The 23,464-nt window shown below is 32.7% G+C and overlaps 1 protein-coding gene across 1 annotated transcript; it reads left to right on the top strand.

Annotated features, from left to right (window-relative positions):
- The first annotated feature begins 10,827 nt into the window (after positions 1 to 10,827).
- Positions 10,828 to 14,302, top strand: LOC149567175 (uncharacterized). Its single transcript, XM_089820358.1, has 2 exons — positions 10,828 to 12,076; positions 13,491 to 14,302. The coding sequence occupies exons 1-2, from the start codon at positions 11,587 to 11,589 to the stop codon at positions 13,538 to 13,540; spliced, it is 540 nt and encodes a 179-aa protein (XP_089676484.1). The 5' UTR covers positions 10,828 to 11,586; the 3' UTR covers positions 13,541 to 14,302.
- Positions 14,303 to 23,464: the final 9,162 nt, after the last annotated feature.

Below are 23,464 nucleotides of genomic sequence, written 5' to 3' on the forward strand. Positions count from 1 at the left end.
CAACTATGTCAGTCTAAAACTCGATTCTTTCACAAACTATAATTTTTACTGACACCCGACCATCACTGTGTAGCCCAGTCTCTAATGATCTATCTCACTTGGCTTCCACTAGCTTTCTTGGTCTTCACTATGGTCGTTTGCTACTATACTTTGCTTCTTCATCTTTCTTGGCCATAACTAGCACTCAACTAATACTATTTACTTGGCTAACTCTTGAGTTCCTTAATCTTTTGTTTCAGCTCCTTCATTGACCAACCCCATTTCACTAGGCTTTTCTTGTATTTAACTCAATACTTACATACTTCATATGATGATTGAACAATACATTATTGTGTCAAAGACTAATTGATCAAGTACCCATTGTAGTTACATCATACTTTCTCCTTTTCAGTTAACAACTTCATTAGTTCATCTAGTTATCTCTCTTTTCAAATCCTCTTCATCAATCAGTAGATATGGAACTCTACACTATTAGTAAATGCCTTGCTAGTAGGTTTGACATCAATGACAACATAACTATTGTTCCAATTGTAGTTTCAAATAATCTCCCTCTTTGGCATGGATGACAACACCTCTAGTTACCATGCAAATTCAAAAGACATTCCCATGATTTAATAATAACATCTCCTTAACAGCTCCCTTTGTGATTTGATACAGATCTTCAATAATATTCTTAGTTTCATTATGATTCTCATCTTGCACCCACTTATGCTTCTCCCTCTATGATACCAATTATAAATTCTCTAATTCTAATACCAATTACAATACCAACTGTATTGGAAACACCTTTTTCAGATTTCTTCTTGTAGTTTAGCTTTTCCCTCTAGTTATATTCACCCTATGATATACATCCAACAACATATGTCTCCCTCTTTTGAAAAAAATTACTTCATATAGATTCTCCCTCTTATAATATCATCACATGCTCTCCATATGGATATGAATGGTATCTACATAACTTATCCCTCTTTGATTACAATGCCAAAGACATTAACCATTCACGTATAAAACATCCTCATGTCATTGTCTGCTTGATATAGAAATATCACTCTCTCTTCCATCTTTACCTTGACTCCTTGTTCTTTGATTTGCTCCATGCTTTAGTCCATCTTTTCACAATCTTTAGGTAGCTCCTAAGTGTGGGCTCTTTGCATCAATGTGTAAGATATTATGATCATATCATTTGATACAATGCAACATCTCTTCACAACTTTCTTTAGATAGGGTAATAAACCATAACTTACCTTTTAGATACTCAAAATCATCCTTTGGTAATGCCTTAGTGAATATATAAGCTATTTTATCCTTTGTGTTCACATACTTCAGTCTCACTTCTTTGTCTTGTACCAATTCTCTCAATTGATGATACTTGGTACCAATTCTCTTAACCAGGGAGGAAACTCCATAGTTAAGCGCACTCAAGATGGAGTAGTACTGGGATGGGTGACCTCTCCAGATGTCTCGGTGCTTCACCCCTATGAGCATCACCTAGATCCAATGAGTGCTAAGTGTTCCATTTATTCTCACAAGAGATGGATTCATTTTGAATCACTACTCATGAAACGTGAGTCAATGAGTTTGACTCAACTATCACATAGTTAAGTCCTGATAGCAATATCACAATTTGATTTACTATGGAAATTATCTCCTACTTATCAAGCAATATATGCATTTGGTCTTTGTGTGCATCACAATATTCTTTGATATATTTATAGCACTTTTGTTATCACAATATATCATAATAGGTTCAATGATCTCTTTCTTCATACCTTTCAACAATTATTTTATCCACACAAAATTTGAATAATTGACTGTTGCAACAACATACTTAGCCTTTGTTGTCAATTGAGAAATATAGTTATTCTTCTTACTTATCCATGAAATCAGTCTTCTTCCTAGAAAGAAAGTATCTCCACTTGTACTCTTTCTATCATCAAAGTTTCTTGTCTAATCAACATCAATGTAAAATTTTAATTCAAACTTGTCACTCTTTTTGTACCATAATCCATAGTCTTTTTTTCCTTCCAGATATCTCAGTATCCTTTTCACAACCATCATGTTATTTTATTTGGGATTAGTATAAAATCTAGCAATAATATCAAATGCTAATGCAATGTCAGGTCTTCTATGTACAACATATTGCAATTTTCCAATCATTGACCTATATAATGTTTGATTCACCTTAGCTAAATCATCATTATTTGATATTTTATGATGAGTAACTATAGATGTTCCAATTACTGATAATAAAAAATATATATAGGTGTTCCAATTGGTCTTAAGTCCTCCATTCCAAAAAAATTCAATATCTCCATGATATACTTTGATTGAGTTATGTAAATACCCTTCTTCATCTGATAAACTTTTTTTCCAACAAAGAACTTGATCTCACCAAACATTGACATTTCAAATTCCTTTTTCATCCCATTATCAAATGACTTACACAACACATCATGTCCACCAAATATGATATCATAAAAAAAAATCAGCTAGAAATATCTTGTTCTCATATTCATTTTTCAGGTATAGATTGCTATTATCATTAATTCTCACAAAACCAATTCTCACCAAATAGATGTGAAACCCTTCATACCATGCTTTAGGGGCTTGCTTCAAACCATATTAAACTTTGTGTAGTTTGCATACCATATTCCTCTTGCTAGGATCATACAATCCTACAAGTTGATCAATGTAAACTTCTTCTTCTAAGATTCCATTAAAAAATGCAAATTTAACATCCATTTGGTATTCTTTGAATATTTTGTAAGCAACATATGCAAGCAAAGTTCTCACTGCTTCCAACCTTGCAAATGGGGAAAGTGTCTCACCATAATTAATTCCTTCCTCTTGTGCATATCCTTTACAAACTACTCTTGCCTTGTTCCTTGTAACTTCACCTTTCTCATTTAGCTTGTTTATGAATATACACTTAGTTCCAATCACATTCTTGTCGTTTGGTCTAGCTACTAATATCCATGTCTCATTCTTTTCTATTTGATCAATTTCATCATCATTTCCTTAATCCAATATTCATTCTCCAAAGTATCTTTAACTAACTTAGGCTCAACCTCACATAATAAACATGTATTGATCATTCTTCAACTTACTTCTTATCACAACTCCTAAATATTTTTTTCCAATGATTTGGTTTGGTGTACAATTCCTCCTTAAATACTTTGCTAAGATGGGTTCAGATCTTCTTTCCTCTTCATGTATTTTACTTGGTTTTTCTCACTTTTCTACTTTAGATATCTTTGGTTGCAACTTGGTTTGGTCTGGCTAGTGTTTAGTTTCTTCTCTTTGATGTTTGGCTTCTATTGTCTATGAATCAACTCCTATAGCCTGATGCTCAATAGTTTGTTGATGCTCAATAGAGCTCTTCTGCTGACCCTCAGAAGTGCCTAACTGTTGATGCTTGACAACCTCTTTCTATGGATCAAGTAAGGTGATAAGTTCACCTTCATATATGTACACAAAATTTTTGTAATTTTCAAGTTCTTTCTTACATTCCTCTTCATTATTTTTTGCAAATTCATCAACTCTAACATTTGCACTTTCCACAATTTTTTTAGTGTTATAAGTCAAACACTTATAAGCCTTGCTCTTAGTGGAATATCCTAGAAATATGCCTTCACCACTTTTTGCATCAAGTTTACCTTTCCTTGCATCTTTTAGTATGTAACACTTGCTTCCAAACACTTTGAAATAATTAAAATTACGTGCATAATCATACCATTGTTCAAAAGGTGTTTTATTTGTACCTTTCTTCACTTAAAATTGGTTCAGAGTATAGACTACAATACTTACAACTTCTCTTCAGTACTTTTGTGAAAAATTCTTCTCCATCATCAATGTCCTTACACAATCTGAGATTGATCTATTCCTTCTTTCATCTATACCATTCCATGGTGAAGTCCTTGGTGCACTCATTTGTCTCTTGATTCCTTTGTAATTGTAGAATATGTTGAACTCATCTAATATGAATTCACCTCCTCTATCTAATCTCAAGCACTTCAGACTCTTTCATGTTTCTTTCTCAACTCTAGCCAAGTACCATTTAAACATTTGAAATGCATTAGATGTTTCTTTAAAAAACATCACAGTCATCATTCTAAAAAAGTCATCAACAAATAGAATGAAATATTTTTCACCATAATAGATTTGCACTCCAATAGGACTAAAAAATTTAGTATGAACAAGTTCCAAAATATCATTAGAACAGTAAGTCTTGCTCTTGAAACTAGACTTTGTCATTTTTCCTATTTGACATTGTTCCCTCATCACTTTTTCAGGTTTTCTCAATCTCGGTAATCCTCTTACTCTTTCCATCTTACTAATGCTTACCAAATTATCAAAGTTCACATGACATAGCCTCTTATGCCACAACCAAATATCTTCAAATTGTACAAATAGAAAAGTATCCTTAGATTGGTCTAGATAGAATAAGTTACCTCTTGTTTGATCACCACTTCTAGTTAGTTCATTAGTAGCATCATAGGTCTTTGCCTTTCTATTTAGAAATTTAACTTGGTAGCCTAAACTGATCAACTGTGTAACACTCAATAAGTTATATTTTAAACCATCAACCCAATATGTATTGTCACATCTGATCTTATCATTCAGTATAATTGATCATTTACCATTCAAATAATATGGTATATTATTTCCAAAGTTAACATTACTTCCATTATAATATTCCAACTTTTCAAATTTACTTATATCAAGAATCATATGATGTGAACAAGCACTATCAATTATCCATCTATCATTCTTGTTCAGATGTGAAATCAATGTAGTTTTATCATCTTCATCAGATTCATCTTTCATTGCAACATAAACAACTTATTCATCATTTTCATCAATATCACTATCAAAACCATCTTCTTTAGCAATATAACATGATTTCTTACCTTTTCCTTTGTTGTCTTTATTACCTTGGTTGTCTCTACTTTCTCTTCTTCCTCTATATTTGTTATCCTTCCTTTCTTCCTTCTCATATTTGTAAGGACATCTTGTAGCAATATGACCAACTTTGTTACATGTAAAAATAATAATAGGGAGTTTACCTTTGTATTTTCCTTTTCCTCTTGGAAGCCTTCTTTCTAGTAATGCTCTTTTCTTCTTTCTCTTAGATCCATCAAGGGTTAGTTGAGACTTGAAAGAACATTCAATAGTAGTAGGGGAATAATTATCAAGTTTTGACAACTCAAATGCAATGAGTCTACCAATTAGACAATCCAAGGTTAGATCATTACCAGGTGCACATCTCAATTCTTGAATTGTAGATACTCTCATTTCATAGATAGAAAGTAAAGTCCTCAATACCTTACTTATCAAACTCTCATTAAATATGATTCTTCCAATGCCTCTAATAGCATTCACACCCTCCTTGATTTAGACACAATACTAAGCAACAATTTCACCTTCTTTCATTCTCATGTCATCAAATTTACCTCTCAAACTTTCAATTTTTTCTCTCAACACATTTTTGTCTCCTCCTTGGATTTTTGCCAACTTATCCCACATTTTCTTTGCAGTAGTACATTCCTTCACATCATCAAATTCAACATGACTCAGAGAAGATGTCAGATCTATCATCATTTGGTTATGCTCTTGCTTCTCCTTCATTTGTTTAATAGTCATGGGTCTAGGAACTTCAATGTATTCATTCTCTAGATAGTCCAATGCAGAGTCTCCAACTCTAGATAGATACAATTTCATCAGTTGTTGCCATGTTTGGAAGTTCTCCTTGTTCAACGTAGGCACCTCTCTCTTGTACATCTTGATCTTTAGCTTAAGTCCTTCAAACTTTCCTCAAAAGCACCAAATGTTGTGGTACCAATTGTTAGAATATTTAGAATAACTAAGACAGGGGGGGCTGTGTGAATCAATTATCCTTAGGTCTAAATGCACCAATTCAACTTTCACTAACTTCAAACAACTTAAATAATCTCATTAAACTACTTGGTCCATATAGAAACTCATCAACAATTTAACATTTTGTGCAATGTTTAACTCTTTGTTTAGTATGTGGTGACCAACAATAAAATAATCGACAATAAATAGCATGCATCACATATAACATTCACACATATATGATGCCATATTTAATGTAGAAACTCAATTTGGAAAAAAACCACCAAATAACATGCTACCACTTTTAACTCTTCTGAAGTGAGCTTAGCTAAGAGCCAACCATGTTAAAGGTTACATCCACACTGTTAGGTGTGACCATGTTAAAGGATTTAATCACCCTGTTAAGAGTGACCTTGTTAGAGGACTTTGGATCATTCCATTAGAATGTCACCTTGATTTAAGGATTTTGACTACCACAATGGTTAGAGAGTAACAACACGTTTGATCTATAAAGATACAACTCACTTTGCAAATCCAAGTCTTCATTCGGCTCATTTTTTGGTTTATTGACTGGACTTCATTAACATCTCCATCATTGATATGCTTGGAAGCCCTTCAAGCAATCACAGTTCAAAAATCTCTTCACTTCTCCTCTGCTACTCTGTTCTTAATAGGTTCTCCTTAAGATTGCCAATCAACAATGAACTAGCCTTAGAAAACATCTCTTATGCCTCCTTAAATAGGTAGTTTTGAGCTTTATCCGCTTAAATGTCACCATAGATTTTAGGGTTAGGTTAGATCCATTGAATCTATCTATCATTTTGTCCTTCTACTCCTTTATTGGTACTTCGAGAAACTTCTCTTTAAATCCTTGCCTTTAATGGCATAACAAACTTAATTGATGCATTAAATATGCTTGCTCATCAATTATTATCATCCATTAGTTTTGAACAATCCAAAAATTAAATTATGTCGTCCTCAAACTCGATTCTTTCACAAATTGTAACTTTTGTTGAAACTTGAAAGCCACTATATAGCTCGATCTCTATTGTTCTATCTTGCTTGACTTCCACTCTGTCTTCACTACACTTGGTCAATAATGTAATTTGATTCTTAATCTTTCTCTGCCATAACTAACACTCAACTAATATTGTTTTCTTGGTTAACTCTTAAGCTCCTTAATCTTATGTTTTATCTCCTTCATTGACCAACCAAATTTCACTAGGCTTTGCTTGTGTCTAACTCAACACTTCCATACTTCACATGATGATTGAACAATACATCATTTTGTCAAATGCTAATTGATCAAGTGCCCATAATAATTTAGTCTTTCCATGCTTAATGTCTTTGTTAATTCAATCTCCTTAACCTCTCTTGATTTATTCTTGTCTAATTATGTTGTGTGTATTTGTGTTTGGAAGCTACATTGCTCCTTTATTTCATCCTATGGTAGATATTTTGGAACTTCCTTCTAGATGTCATTATTTCATGGATTCCTTTTGAAGTCTCCACCTTTCATTTTCCATCCCCTTGATGCATAATCCCCTCTCATGAGAATGACACCACAATGATAGTGCCACCATTAGAAAAAATAAATCTCATTTAATTCTTAAGTATGTATTATAATTAAAATTTTCCTTAATTTCCTTTGTACAACCTAATTTAGGTCTTAATAATAGAACTAATATTAACCATAAAGAGGAGGAACATACACCAAAGTATTGAGTCCTATGTAATTTTTTGGTTGTATTTGTACCTCAAATTTAGTCATATGAGAGTGATAAGAATTTAGTTTGAATAGTACAATGATTCATTAGCAAAATGAAATAAACAAAATTGGTTTCAATAAAACTTAATGAATGACAAAATTAACTCCAAATAGGCATATATTATTGTTCTGTTATCTTTTACATTTTCTTAGGGATCTTATTCTCTTATAAAGCCTATCTATCTTCTCTTTCTTTATATTTCATTCTATTTATTATACTTTAGATTGTGGGATTCATTCCTGATATTCAACTACTATTATGGAGGGTACCTTTCAACTAGGAACTCCATAACCTTTTATTTGAAGCTTTGTAGTATGATTTGCACGAATACTTTGCCTTTGCCTTTCCCTACCAATATACCTAATAAAACGAGGATAAACCTAAGGTCAAAACCTAGCTTGTGTAGGAATGTGAAGTTCATAAAAAATATAGGGAATACATATCCACTATTTAAATATCTTAAGACTAAAATTATAAGATGTAATGTTAAATTTATGAAATGTAAATAGATTAAGTATGATACATAGCTACATTATAAATGCAGGAATGTATAATGAAGATGCAAGGGATTGATTTATCGCTTGATGCTAAAAAATAGAACCCTATTTAACAAACACCTTATACCTAAATTAAATCTATTTCATTTGTGGAAAAGGTCTTCAAATACACAAAAACATATTTGGTCACAAATTTGATCTAGCATCTACATAATTCAACTATTAAAGAATTAACAATCAGAATAGATGTGCCTAGCTTAATGTGCTTGTGTCTAAAGTGGGGCATGGTGTGTGGAGACACCATTGAATTTGATGGATGATAATTGATTCTCCTTTGGTCAATCTCCTAAGATGATTGATTTAACGACAATAAAGGAACAAAGGTAACATGCGAGGTGCAATATGATAGGATGATGATGCCCTTGAACTGTCCAATCTCTTTTAGTTCCTTTATCATTTCAAAATGAATAATGATTTTTCTTAAATAGGGTGACCATTAAACATAAATTAATAGTAACATGCATCAAGCTTGACATTTATACACATAAATGCAAAAAAAAGTTTAGTCAATTCACTGGTAGATCTAATCTAGTGGGACAAATGACACAACTAGAGAGCAAAACAAATTCCTTGAGTTTGGTGATGATGAAGACATGTTGAGATAAAATCATGAGAAATATTTCACAAAAGAATGTGCCCCATGTACATTTTTGTTGATAAAAGATTAATTAAAATGTACAAAAACACAAGGGAAAAGAGAGTGGATATGTGACTTGTACCATTACAAATGTAAAATAAATAATAATAATTAGTTGTTTGTTTTAGTTATAATTCTAAAAGAACAAGATACTTTTTAATGTCATGAAGAAAGAAAAGGAGCATGTAGTGTCTCACTCACTAACTACATATAATCTGGTTGGAATAAATTTTAGTATGTTAATGAGTTTTAGTTCACACAAGGAGATAATGAACAATCATACATGAGATTTACAAGGAAGAGACAAGCAAAGTTGAGGACCATATCAAATAATCTAAGATGCAGAACAAATAGATGACACATATGTAGAGACCAAGACCATGTCTTTTCTCTCATTAAAGGATGGTGGATGCATAATAGCACTCTACCTACAAGAATATCCATATCCAATGCGATAACAACCTAGAAGTAGACAACCTAGTCACCTTATTCAAGAAACCAAGGTGTAACATATAAAGTTTTTTAACAAGTTTTTGATTAAAGATTCATAATAGAAAACTTTAATAATGAAATGAATGTAAAAAATGAAACTCTTCCCTTCAACTACTAAATCTTGAGAACGCCATTCAAATCTTCCATTCAAAAATCAAAAGGGACTTGAAAATGTGTTGGAGATGCACCTCTGGATCAAAAACATGTAGATGGATGGTACCTAGAGAATGGGAAAAATAAAACATGTTTATTACGTACGCAGGAGCAATATAGAGTGACATTTTGTCATGGAGTGCCTAGCATACAATGCCATCAATTGTTGGGACATATTAAACACAAACAATTTGAGCACTTTGTTTGAGGAAACAAAATTGAACAAAACATCATTTTGATCAAAATTCAATCTCAAAGAACAAATCTAGATATGAGGTTACAAATTGTCCAAGGCTTTGATGCCCCTTTTGGAGGCGTTCAAGGTTAGTATGAGAACAACTTGAACGAGGGGTATCTAAACCACCTTTTTGAAGAGGCAAAACTTCACAAAATTGCTAGTTTCAAAAACTTAATGGTGCTTTATTTTTTATTACGTTGCTTATCAAGATGTTTGTGGTCAGTACGAAAAGAACTTGAACATGGGTTATCTTAACCAACTTTTTGAAGATGCAAAAGCTTCACAAAACTAATAGTTTCAAATACTAAATGGGGCTTCATTTTTTAGTGTGTTGCTTATCAAGATAGTTGTGATCAATATGAAAAGAACTTGAAGGAGGGTTGTCTACACCAACTTTTCGAAGAAACAAGATTTCACTGAAGTGTTGTTTTCTTGACACATTCATAATCAAATACCTAATATCAAGAAGAATACGAAGTTAGGAGAAGATTTAATATTATAAATCCCTTAAAATCTTAATCACACTTCATACTTTCACTCATTAGGTCCCTATCAAGATATTTGTATTCAATATGAAAAGAACTCGAAGAAGAATTGTCTAAACCATTTTTCGAAGAAACAAGGGTTGTCTAAACCAACTTTTTGAAGAAACAAAGTTTTACACTTAAAAAAAAAAAAAAAACATATTCATAATCAATATCTAATATAGAAGAAGAATATGAAGTTTGGAAGAAGATTTGATATTATAGATCCCTTCCAATCTACATCACATAGACATAATTGAAATTCCTTCGTACCTTCATTCCTTGGGTCCCATGGACTCTTTTCAACCTCTTGACGTTCCTAATATATTTCATACAACTTGCTCTCACATGGACACCATTAAATTTCTTCATGGTTGCTTGCGTGGCTACAAGATAATGTGCGCCGAGCCGCGGCTCCGCGAGCCTCGCGGGGCCCCAATGATTGGATGTTTCAGGCACGGTAAACAGCAGGGGAGAGAGATGAACGACGGGAATTGTAGGACCCCAAGAAACGATAAAGAGTGATGAGGTGGCACAACTCGAACCCCTCGCATCCCTTTCTTCACAGTCTGCCTTGGTGGGCACGCGTAAACAGTAAAACATCTCCATTATTTATGGTGTTCTCATTTGATCAACTGATACGTGCGGAGGAGACTGATTCGGGATAACTTGGAGGGCTGAGAAAGCCCCAAGCCATGATCGAACGGCTGTGGGAGGGCTTGTTTTGCATTGGGCTATTGCCAGGAAGGAATATGTGGAACATGGGCTTGGCGTACAAGGAATTGCGTGCGTGTACAAGGAATTGCCTCAAAGAATTTCACTTCAACTTTTCTTTTGACTCCTTGAAAGTTTTTTGCGACGCCAAGAAATTGTCTAGGACCCAAGAATGAGACTCCTTTCTTATTAGCTTTTCGGGTTGCAGGATTTATATGAGATTGGGAATTGTTCAGAGGCCTCCGTGGGGTTTGTTCTTGCTAATTTAATTCAGTACTTTTGGGCAGAATTTGGTGGGGGCAGAAAGTCGGGAAATTTGGATTTTGGGTAAATTTTGAAGGCCTGGTAGAAGGAGAAGGGTGTTTGGTAAAAGAAGAATCCTGAACAGATTTATTGGTTTTTTGTCATTTGGCAACTGTAATTTGTTTTCTTTCTCAGAAACCTATTTGGGGAAAGAAATCTGGAGGAAAATTATTGTTGGGTGTTTGAAATTTCTTCGTTAGCCTGAAGAAATTCTCAATCGTTGGTTTGGTTTGGTTTGGTTTGCATAGAGTGCTTTTTTAAATTCAAATTGGTTTCTCTGTTGAGGCCTGCGTGTTTTGTACTTGGCTTTAGGCTGGAAAAACTAGTTGTGGCTTGAATCACAATGGCGTTGGCATTCACTAATCTCCCATGGTGGCTTTGTGGCCAAAAGAAACAGGAAACTACAATGCCCTCCTCCTTTTCTTCTTCTTCAGCTGCATCTTCTACGCCATCAGCCCCCTTTGGAATGGGAGAGATGGTGAAGTTTCCGGCAATGAGGGAGGCTAGAGTACCCCCGAGAAGAGGGAGAAGGAAATTTCAGAAGCGGAGCGAGAGGAGAATAGAGAGGGAATATGATGTGGTGATGGTGCCATCTGATGGCGGGTGCATTTCAGGGTCGGAGTCAGATGACTCAGATTGGTCCATCGGATGGTTTGAGCCTCATGGGCCTGATTTCTCCAGTGAAAATGAATCAGAGAACAGTTTTGCAGTTTTGGTGCCTTGCTATGGTCTGCCTCCTTCAGAACCCATGCTTTTGTCTTCTGGTATAGAGACTTCCAAAACTCAACTCATGGAAGCAATCATCTCCAACTTCTCCAATGGCTCTTCTGATGGTCAGTATTATTCTTTCAATATTCTGCAGGCCCGATTTTTTTCCTAAGTTAAAATACGCTACAACTTTGCCTTTTTTCTTTTCCAGTTGTAACCTTTGACATTGTGCCATTTCTTTTTGAAAGTCCTTATTTTAATCCAGTGGGATTCGTTATCTATTTAGTTGTTTTCAGAGTTTTTAAACGAGCCTGAGCAGCACTTCCAAATCTGAGCCATTTAATTTCTTATATGATGGTCCGGTGTGGGCACTGGTTTTGCAGCCGAATCAGGGACTTTTGAGGAAATAAACGTGCATGATTTAGCCTGAGAAAATACTGGAAACCATTCTTTCTTTTTTACTGTTTGTGGACATTTTTTGTCATTACTGTTTGATAAAAGCTTCAGGGTTGTGTGCTCAGACTGGAAAATGTATTTTACAATTGGGTATGAGCTGTTTCTATTTAAGTTTTTATTTTGTATTCCCTCTCTGATCACCGGGTTTCCATTACCATAGTATAAGATTCAAATGGGGAATTGTTGCCTTCTAGTTGAACTTTGTGGGCATCACTGCTACAGATGGATGTTTTGGAATTTACAATGCCAAAGCTGTAATTTTTGACAGAAGTGTTCAAAGAGATGAAAGTTTTATATAATTAAAGACGATTTGGTTTAGATATAGAAAACTTGTTTTGTCAACATTTGTTGTGACTATGCACTATGCAGGCTTAGTCTCAGTCAATATAAATGACCGATATGTTTTCCTTTAACACGAGGTCAACCCATTTTTTCAGTAATGAGTAGTTCCCTCTTCACATTGTTAAATTACACTTATAGTCTCTTTCTTTAACTTCTTATTGAAGCTCTAGGTCTTGTGACAATTATGGCTTAAGAAAAATTGCTTAACAAATTTCTTTTCTGGAAGAACCCAAGAAACATAGGATAGTCATATTTATTTCTTCCTTGTATAGACACTATATATTTGGGAAGCCGTTTGTTTCACACTTTTTTATTTTTATCTGGCAAATATGCAGTTTTGTTTGTGAGCTTGTTGAGTAGTTTCTTGAGTCGGCAGTTGTGCATGCTGAAATCTGTGATCATTCCTTGCATAAGGTTCAGTTAATACATATTTCTTTGTTACATTGTGTTCTTGCCTAAAAACTCTCATATTTAATCAGCAGTTGACTTTTTTGGGTATTTTTAAAATTTTGGACTGTTGTCAATGCATATCATATGGCTCTTATTTGGACTTGTATCACTCTACTCTTGCCTTGTTTAGATTTATTTAACTTCTGATCTGGTTCTTTCTGTGGAACTTGCAGAGTGCTTCATTAATTTATATTGAAATGTTTATTGCATATTTCTTTTGCTGCAAAAAAATTATTCCCTTAATATTTCCCTGTTGATTTAAAGCTAATTGGTTGTGTGCTTTTTGTGCAGACGGTAAAAGACGCATGGAAGAATGGCTATCATCTCTGCACGAGCATTGAACATGAGTTTATTGATAAAAGAATCAGTGCACCCTGAAATTTGGTAGCAGATGTACATTTTGGAATGCTCTTCAGCCTACTTGCATAGCATCTATGCCTTTTCTTGGTATAATGAATATGAGGAACTTGGTTGCATTCCTACATTTCCTATATGTATAGAACAAATGTAGATATGACAATGGCATTTGTAGCGTGAGGTACAGAGGTAGTGATACAGACATGGGTGAAGCGGATCAGGAATGATAGAAGCTACTTTCTGTCACAAAAATATATATTATATACATATACGAGTTAGACACCTACTTAGTATTTTGACTAATTGTGTTCATAGCAGCTCAGTTAGTGACTATGTTGTTACTGCAAAGAATCTTCAAGGATATTTTTGTGTTTAAAGTGGAGTTGTGATTTATGCACTTCTTGAAGGCAGGATTCGACAGAGCATCTGACCAGAGCTGTGCCTTTTTAACCGATTCTTGAAAGCAGGATTTTGCTAGCATTTGACATTAATTCGTAAAGCAACCATCTGGGGAGGACATATGATTGAGCCCTCAATCTCAATTAGATGAGGCAGTATTTGAAGTCCATTTTGGCTTTCCTCCCATCTGGTAGATCATATGGGTGAATCTATTTAGTAGCTATTCTTTTGTAAATATGATGTATATACAATATTGTCAGTGTGTGCATCCAAGTGTGTGTTGGGTGTGCACTAATACTTAGCATTCATAAAGAAAACTGAAAAAAAAGGAGAAAGATATTACATGATATTGCTTGTAGAACTATCTTGTGTCCTGTTGCAGTTGTATATAGATTTTGAATATGTACATACTAATTTGTCATATCTAATCTTTTGAATTTGTGAATTCTTTGAGGGAAGTCCAGTAGCTGTGAATTAAAAGATGTACTGGCCGAGTTATCCAAGGTTGCAATTTTGTTTACCTTAACATAATTGTTAAATACAAACCTGGAAGGTTCAATGGTCAATAAACTTAAAACTCATGCAAGTTTATCAATTTGAGAATTACACCATTTTCACTTCATCTTTCCTGGATTAAATATGTAAGTATTTTTGGCATCCTTAAAATATTCAACAACTAATACCTACCTCAAGTAGATGGCTTGAGGGTTCCACAATTTTTTGATTTTATTGAAGAAGCTGAGAAAGCTCAACCTAAAGTTTAACAACTACTATTAAGTGATATCACAAACAAGTCTGACACCCAAACAGAAACAATCATTAGAAACAAATTTAACAGCACTGAAATGGTAAAATTCTAAAATAGGACATAACCATTCCTACACCATGAGGGAGCTGCAACTGACTTGCATTTTGGTGTCTATATCAGGAATAGTGCAGAGGATGCTTTAAATATACCAAAAACCCATCTGGTTCACTCTCCCCTGTTCAGACATGGATGGCCAAGGGAGGAAGGTGTTGGACTAACTGCCAATTTTCTCCTTCAGGATTCGTGACATGGCTTAACTGACTCTTGTGTTCTATTAGTCTAGTGGTTGTATCAAGCGTTAATAGGTCGATCTTTTTGTGCAACATCGAAAGAGCATAGTATTAGAGCTTGGTCACAGGTCTAACTTGTAACAAGTGGTATCAGAGCTTGGTCATAGGTTCAAATCTCCTCGGGTAACACTAAAAGGGTGATTGTTGGAGTAACCGCCAATGTTTTTCTTTAGGATTCGTGACATGGCTTAACCGTCTCATGTGTTCTACAAGTTTAGTGGTTGTATCGGGCATTCATAGGCAAATTTTTTGGTGCAAGGGCAACGCTAGAGTTTGAAAGAGAAGGGACATGACTATCCCCCAGACGAAATGAACAACAGTATTTTTCAAAACATTGAGCATTTGATCTTCATGATATACATCCCCAGTGGTGTTAAACTACAGAAAATCTGGTGAAAAAACAGTGTGTTTTGCACATCTGTGACTTTTCACAATTTTTTCATCTATGTCGCATTGTGCCATTTTGTTAGGAGCATAGCGAACGACAGGAAGAAGTAGCATCCACTGTGATGTTGAAGTCCTTGTTCTGCCTAATAATGTTGCTTGTACTTTTCTGGCTTTTCCAGTTGGTTCATTTGCTGCATTAAAACTGCACACGTGCTTCACCAACTCCACATTGGAATCCTATGTTGCTTGCAGTAGTCTGAAAAGGTTATCATCTGAGACATGTCTTTAAAGTCTTTATATTGCAGTTGTCATAGGAAATCTTTGCTAGTGACAGCTAAGAATGCATGCTTTCAATCTTTTCTAAAAGGGTTCTAAAATACTTACCAACTTTCTATCAACAGAAACCAGTTTTGCCTTCCAGAGTATAATGATATAATCTTACATTTTGTTCATCTTTGAAAGTGTCAGATATTTGGGCCCAAGTTAGCACCTGAGGTTGAAGAGATTACATTGTTAGCATCAAATGCCTGCACCGTTATGGTCCAAGAATCAGATTGAACATTGAATGCTAACTTTCTGGGCCTTTTATTGACACACATCAGCTTGTACCTCATATTTTTAAATGTAGGATAGCTACTGTCCTAATATTCAATTCATATTATGGATAGTATGTCTCCGGGTGGCTTATCTCCTTGTGGATACTTTTGATCTGCAATACTTAAATTGTGATGCATTTTCAATTGAAAATTAACAAGCTAGGGGAAGAGACCCGATAGCCACCGGTTTGTCCAATGACTGAGGGTTTTGTGATAGATACTCCCAATTATTGCTTTTAAAAATTTTCAAAAAATGATAACACATGTACTAATAGCCGATAATACATGTACTAATAGCCGATTACATATGTACTAATGGTTGATCATTTTTTAGCTTTCTTGGTTGCTGATTGGTCCATTTGTGCCAAGAATACCTTTTTTTCGTGAGCGGCTATTAGGGGGTGAACATAGCAAGTATCGGCAGCTGTTTTAAATGACATTTTTCGACCACTTCACACTCCACAGCCTCTATAGAGAGATCTGCCCAAATGCTGAATCCTTAGCTTTAAGCTATTGATTCAGCTACGGAGGTACACTGAAAAAAATCAGCATAATTTGATTACAGTTTAGGAGATCTCGGTGCGCAAAGTTACCCTGGGCGACTACTGGATCTCTTCCCCTATTACCTTGGTATATATCCTAGCATCCTCGGTTTGCTGCCCCCACCCCACCCTACCCTTTCCTGATTTTCTCATTATACTTGAATGGGTGAAAGTTGAAGAGGTTGAGTAAATCAAAGCAGTTTTTGTTTCAGCATGATGAGTTTTAATGTGTGGAGATGATTGGAACTATATGATCCTTTACAACATCCACCAATGTCGTCATGGCTTTGTTATTGTTTTTCGGCCAATGTCATTTCTCAGTTTCTTCGCTAGGTATAGATGTTTCTGTTTCCACGAATGAATCTAACTTTGTGTTCTTTCAGAGCAAGCATTCTCCTAAATTTCTAGGATACAAAGTTTGAAGCTCCTTCAAGTAGATCCTCAAATCTGACGCCATTCACCGTTTTGCAGAATATAAGGATTCTAAAATTATTTACTTGCCATTAGATGATCTAAGTTTGTAAATCTGATTTGAATCTTCCGTGCACTGGTTTCATACCATGTTAAAGTTCGATTAGATTTTTATGCAGTTTTTGTTTCAGCGTGATGAGTTTTAATATCACTTTTCAAGATTTTGCTTGATGTTCCAAGTCAAGCCCAGTGATTCAGCATCAAACAAAAGCACAATAATCCAAAAAATTGACAGTAATTTAATGTACCGTAGAAAACTTATTCCAATTACGAGTGTTCTCATTAGTCGCATGGTGCGCTAAACCAGCTAGAATCAAATCATCATAGAGGCTGAATCCAATTTCAGATTTAAGTTTAGGATATCGTACCACATCTGATTCTAAGTTCATTTGCTTCCAAAAAGAAATGACATAATGTCATGTATGTGGAGGCCACCATATTGCTTATCTAATCTCATTCACATAAATTGAAACAGAGGGAGGGGCCACAGATAAGCAAGTGTTTGTGCAATGGCTAATATCTTCCTTTGGAATATTCTATTTGTAAAATTTGTTTTGTTTTATTGAATAGGAAAAGTTACTAACTTCAATTAGAGTATAGTGATATCAAAACTTGTTTTGTTTCAATGAGTTTGAATTTTATAGTGTTTTAGTGATGTGTTTGAATTTATATTGTTTGTTAATGAAATCAGAAATAAGCAATTTACTGTTGAAATGAAATGTAGTTCAAGTAATACTTGATCAATGTATTGATTATATTGTGGTTATTGTGTTTTTTCAATAGATTATATCTATAGTTGAATATGTTTCAAGAGTTGTTATAGTTTGTGGTTGTGAATGGGCAAAAGCTCAGCAACTTGGATAGTACTAGACACGGTAAACTTTAAGCAACCCCCTCCAGAAAAAGATATAAAAATATTAGCCAATCTTACATTACTTTGAAATATAAAATGATTTCTATTATTTAATTGACCAATCTTACATTATTTAAATATTTTTAGAACCAAATTTTATAAAAATGTGCCGATTTTAAATATTTTAAAGAACTAAAATATTGTAAATGCTTTTATAGTCAAAAGATACATGAAAAATATATTTTAACAAGTGTTTTACTTGCATTTCCATTTTTATTTATGTTTTTCCATATCTATCAATATTGGTGAGTTAAACTTGTAAATAACTGACAAAATCTGAAAACTATGGTTCTTGTAGTATTTGTTGATTTAATCTCCATTATTATTATTATTATTATAAATTTTGTATCAATAGTTAAAAGTTATTAGCATTGATGATATTTATTATAATTGAATGAAATTTATTACCTAGATCTAAGAAACAACAAATCATATGATGGCACAACACATACATAAAACATGATCTAGTTTCAACTATCAAGCTTTTTGAAAAGCAAAAAGTGAGCATGTCTCTAGATTGATTATTTACTAATGTAAATGAGAATTTGCTACCTCAAAGGATCGAAACGAACAAGGTTGACAAGTATAACATAGGTGATCATTACTACATGGTTTAGAAAGTACTAATGTAAAACGTCCTACTAATGAGAAAACCTACATGGTTTAGAAAGTACTAATGTAAAACATCCTTCACTTAATCAATATATGAACAAATGAATGGTACATATCAAGATAATTGCTAATCTTTCTATTTTTAATGATAGTTGCTATACCAAGCTAACATTTGCATATATGCCAATCTTTAGTAAAGTAGGTTTAATGCTTAAAATAAAACTAAATGAGATCCCATTGGAGCATGCATAGAAAATGATTGTAAATAATTGCTATACCAAGTTATGGGTGTCTCATTCATTTTCTTACACTTTGTTTAATGTATGAGGTACTAGGGTCACAATTCTCAATTTTAATAGTCCATTTCAAATGTTCTACAATATTTCAACCCTAGAAGAGTAAATAATATAAGTCTAATAAAAATAGTAAATGAGATTCTTGTGTGAAAAAGGATTACAAATAATTGCTATACAAGCTATGGTATGCCATTCCTTTTCTTATAATACATACATGTATTAGATACTACAAAATCTTTGAATTCTCAATTTCAAAAGTTTTCTTGAATGTTCTACAATATTTTCATATAAGATTTTAACAATCCTATAAGAGTAGATAAGATGCTTATAATAAAAAGACTAAATGAAATTCCCACAAAATTAAAAAGAGTTGCAAATAAATATTTCGAAACTAAATGATTTTAAAATCAGATTTTGATGAAGGAAATGAGACGAAGTTCATTACTGATTGTTTGATCAAGATAATGACAATAGCTACAATATGAAGTAAACCAATTTAAAAATAAAATAAAAAGTTTATATTTCCTTTAAATAAAATCATAAAATCAAAATCAAACAAGAACAAATTAAATATAGAAAGCATAAAAGACAGCCATTCAACAACAATAACAAATAATCAAATCGTTATAAATGCACTAGTGCTGAATCAGATCTAGACTGTTCAAATACACCAAGAAAAGGATGCCATTGGAAACACATCATTTAAGACTTCAAGTAGAATCTATTGTTTTGATTAACTCTCACACAAGAGCAGTACCATCACACAAACAAGCAATATTGAAATAATTGAAGGTTGAATGCTTTGGCTTTTTTGTAAATTGACTCTTCGTTATCTTCACATGAGAACATTGTTCTATAGATTGCGACATTGATGCCATATTACTATTAAATTATTCCCAAATTATAAATTGATTATTACTCTATTCCTAAATTATACCTATTCTTTCTCATGGGTTTATTCATGGATCTTATAACATGGGGATATTCTTCTACTACTACGGTGTTTGGCATTATTAAATTTTTGTAATCACATCAAGGAGAAGGCTTTTATTATTATTATTATAATATATTAAAAATGAATAGGAAACAACAATTGTGTCAAATTGATTGTGAAAGGGATGAGGGTTGATAGTATCTCGTAGGATTTGCCAACCCAAATGCCTCCTCCCTAAGAAATCAAGCATGCCTATATATATATATATATATATATATATATATATATATATATATATATATATATATATATATATATATATATATATATTAGAATCTCTTTTAATAAAAAAAGGGGCTGAAGTTGCATAGTTATTTCTTAAATCTTTTTCCATTGTTTTTATAAGTTTTAATTTTTATTATTTTAAAACATTGATATGTTATAATGGTTGAGTTGTGGTATAGTTGTTGGTTGAGATTGCTTCAAAATGTTATATTTGATTGTTTGACTAAAGATATTGTCCCTACTTTATAATCTTGGAATTTAAGTTTTAGGTCATTCCAAACAACTCATAGATTTTGCACAAAGTAATGCTCGAAGCACCGCATAACCGACTCCACTAGTTCATAGCTTCCATAAAAAAACGTTTACCCTTTTAAAAATAAAAAATATTTTTGTTTTAATATGATTTAACAATTGTTTGAAATTAGTTGAAAATATACTTTTAATTTTTTTCTTAAACTATCCTAAAGAAATTATTAAAATAATTGAAAATAAATAAACTAAGTTTTTAAAAATATATATGTTGGAAGTAAGGAGTATTGAGTATTGAATGCTTGAGAGAATTATAAATGCTTATTTGGTCTTTGGTATGATGTTGATTTTGATTTTACTTGTGGGTTCATTCATGTTATGTCACAAGAAACTATGCTCTAAGATTTGAATCTTGATTTAATATCATAACAATATGCAACATATATTCAAAGGCTTTTTCTATCAAGGACACAAGCATCTTATGCATCATAGTCTAGATTAGGTTGTGCCAAACAACCTAGTCCTAGACTAGGCTACATCAAATACCCTTCTTTAAACAATATGGTCTATCCTATGATCAAGGCAAGCTAAAATATTGTACGTCTCATTCAGAAGTGATTGTGTTGAGAAATACAATGGTGATTATTATAGGATAGAGAGAAGATTGTCAATTTCCTTTATAGTAGTCAAGCATCTTAGAAGTAGCATAAAAGCTAAAAATCACACTAAGAAAAATGCTACATTGATATAATTTAGACCAATGTAACCTAGAGTAAATGCTCTTGTAATTAGCTTTAGATGTTACTATTATATATGCATACTTTATTTTTAAAGACCTTGGACATATCATTAGATAAATATATATATTTTTAAATATGATTTAACAATTTTTTGAAATTAGTTGAAAATATACTTTTAATTTTTTTCTTAAACTATCCTAAAGAAATTATTAAAATAATTGAAAATAAATAAACTAAGTTTTTAAAAATATATATGTTGGAAGTAAGGAGTATTGAGTATTGAATACTTGAGAGAATTATAAATGCTTATTTGGTCTTTGGTATGATGTTGATTTTGATTTTACTTGTGGGTTCATTCATGTTATGTCACAAGAAACTATGCTCTAAGATTTGAATCTTGATTTAATATCATAACAATATGTAACATATATTCAAAGGCTTTTTCTATCAAGGACACAAGCATCTTATGCATCATAGTCTAGATTAGGTTGTGCCAAACAACCTAGTCCTAGACTAGGCTACATCGAATACCCTTCTTTAAACAATATGGTCTATCCTATGATCAAGGCAAGCTAAAATATTGTACGTCTCATTCAGAAGTGATTGTGCTAAGAAATACAACAGTGATTATTATAGGATAGAGAAAAGATTGCCAATTTCCTTTATAGTAGTCAAGCATCTTAGAAGTAGCATAAAAGCTAAAAATCACACTAAGAAAAATGCTATGTTGATATAATTGAGACCAATGTAACCTAGACTAAATGCTCTTGTAATTAGCTTTAGATGTTACTGTTATATACATGCATACTTTATTTTTAAAGACCTTGGACATATCATTAGATAAATATTTTTGTTTTAATATGATTTAACAATTGTTTGAAATTAGTTGAAAATATATTTTTAATTTTTTTCTTAAACTATTCTAAAGAAATTATTAAAATAATTGAAAATAAATAAACTAAGTTTTTAAAAATATATATGTTGGAAGTAAGGAGTATTGAGTATTGAATGATTGAGAGAATTATAAATGCTTATTTGGTCTTTGGTATGATGTTGATTTTGATTTTACTTGTGGGTTCATTCATGTTATGTCACAAGAAACTATGCTTTAAGATTTGAATCTTGATTTAATATCATAACAATATGCAAGATATATTCAAAGGCTTTTTCTATCAGGGACACAAGCATCTTATGCATCATAGTCTAGATTAGGTTGTGCCAAACAACCTAGTCCTACACTAGGCTACATCAAATACCCTTCTTCAAATGATATGGTCTATCCTATGATCAAGGCAAGCTAAAATATTGTATGTCTCATTCAGAAGTGATTGTGTTGAGAAATACAACAATGATTATTATAGGATAGAGAGAAGATTGCCAATTTCCTTTATAGTAGTCAAGCATCTTAGAAGTAGCATAATTAGTTGAAAATATACTTTTAATTTTTTTCTTAAACTATCCTAAAGAAATTATAAAAATAATTGAAAATAAATAAACTAAGTTTTTAAAAATATATATGTTGGAAGTAAGGAGTATTGAGTATTGAATGCTTGAGAGAATTATAAATGCTTATTTGGTCTTTGGTATGATGTTGATTTTGATTTTACTTGTGGGTTCATTCATGTTATGTCACAAGCAACTATGCTCTAAGATTTGAATCTTGATTTAATATCATAACAATATGCAACATATATTCAAAGGCTTTTTCTATCAGGGACACAAGCATCTTATGCATCACCGTCTAGATTAGGTTGTGCCAAACAACCTAGTCCTAGACTAGGCTACATCAAATACCCTTCTTTAAACAATATGGTCTATCCTATGATCAAGGCAAGCTAAAATATTGTATGTCTCATTCAGAAGTGATTGTGCTAAGAAATACAATGATGATTATTACAGGATAGAGAGAAGATTGCCAATTTCCTTTATAGTAGTCAAGCATCTTAGAAGTAGCATAAAAGCTAAAAATCACACTAAGAAAAATGCTACATTGATATGATTGAGACCAATATAACCTAGACTAAATGCTCTTGTAGTTAGCTTTAGATGTTACTATTATATATGCATACTTTATTTTTGAAGACCTTGGACATGTCATTAGATAAATATTTTTAGATGTTCAACTTGAAATCTTTTGATGACCAAGTTGATGAGATAACTTGAATAAACATTCATAAGAGTTGATTTGAGAGGATACGATTTATATTCTAAATAGGTGGGCTATGCTATGCCATGAGACATGACCCGATTTATAAAATAAGGTCATGATTAATGATTGGTAGACATTGAGGTGACATATAATGGTGGTTGCAAATGTGAGAATAATTGAATGAGAACTACACATTTACAACATTTATGCAACTTTAGTAAAAAATATGATATAAAA

The sequence above is a fragment of the Cupressus sempervirens genome, chromosome 3, assembly GCF_028749045.1.
Source record: "Cupressus sempervirens isolate cs-2001-9-10 chromosome 3, ASM2874904v1, whole genome shotgun sequence".
Lineage (NCBI taxonomy): Eukaryota > Viridiplantae > Streptophyta > Pinopsida > Cupressales > Cupressaceae > Cupressus > Cupressus sempervirens.

Bases quoted from the DNA above. Each gene is read 5' to 3' on its own strand.
- LOC149567175 (XM_089820358.1), top strand. From the start codon at position 11,587: ATGGCGTTGGCATTCACTAATCTCCCATGGTGGCTTTGTGGCCAAAAG. The intron at 12,077-13,490 runs GTCAGTATTATT...CTTTTTGTGCAG, and splicing joins CTCCAATGGCTCTTCTGATG to ACGGTAAAAGACGCATGGAA.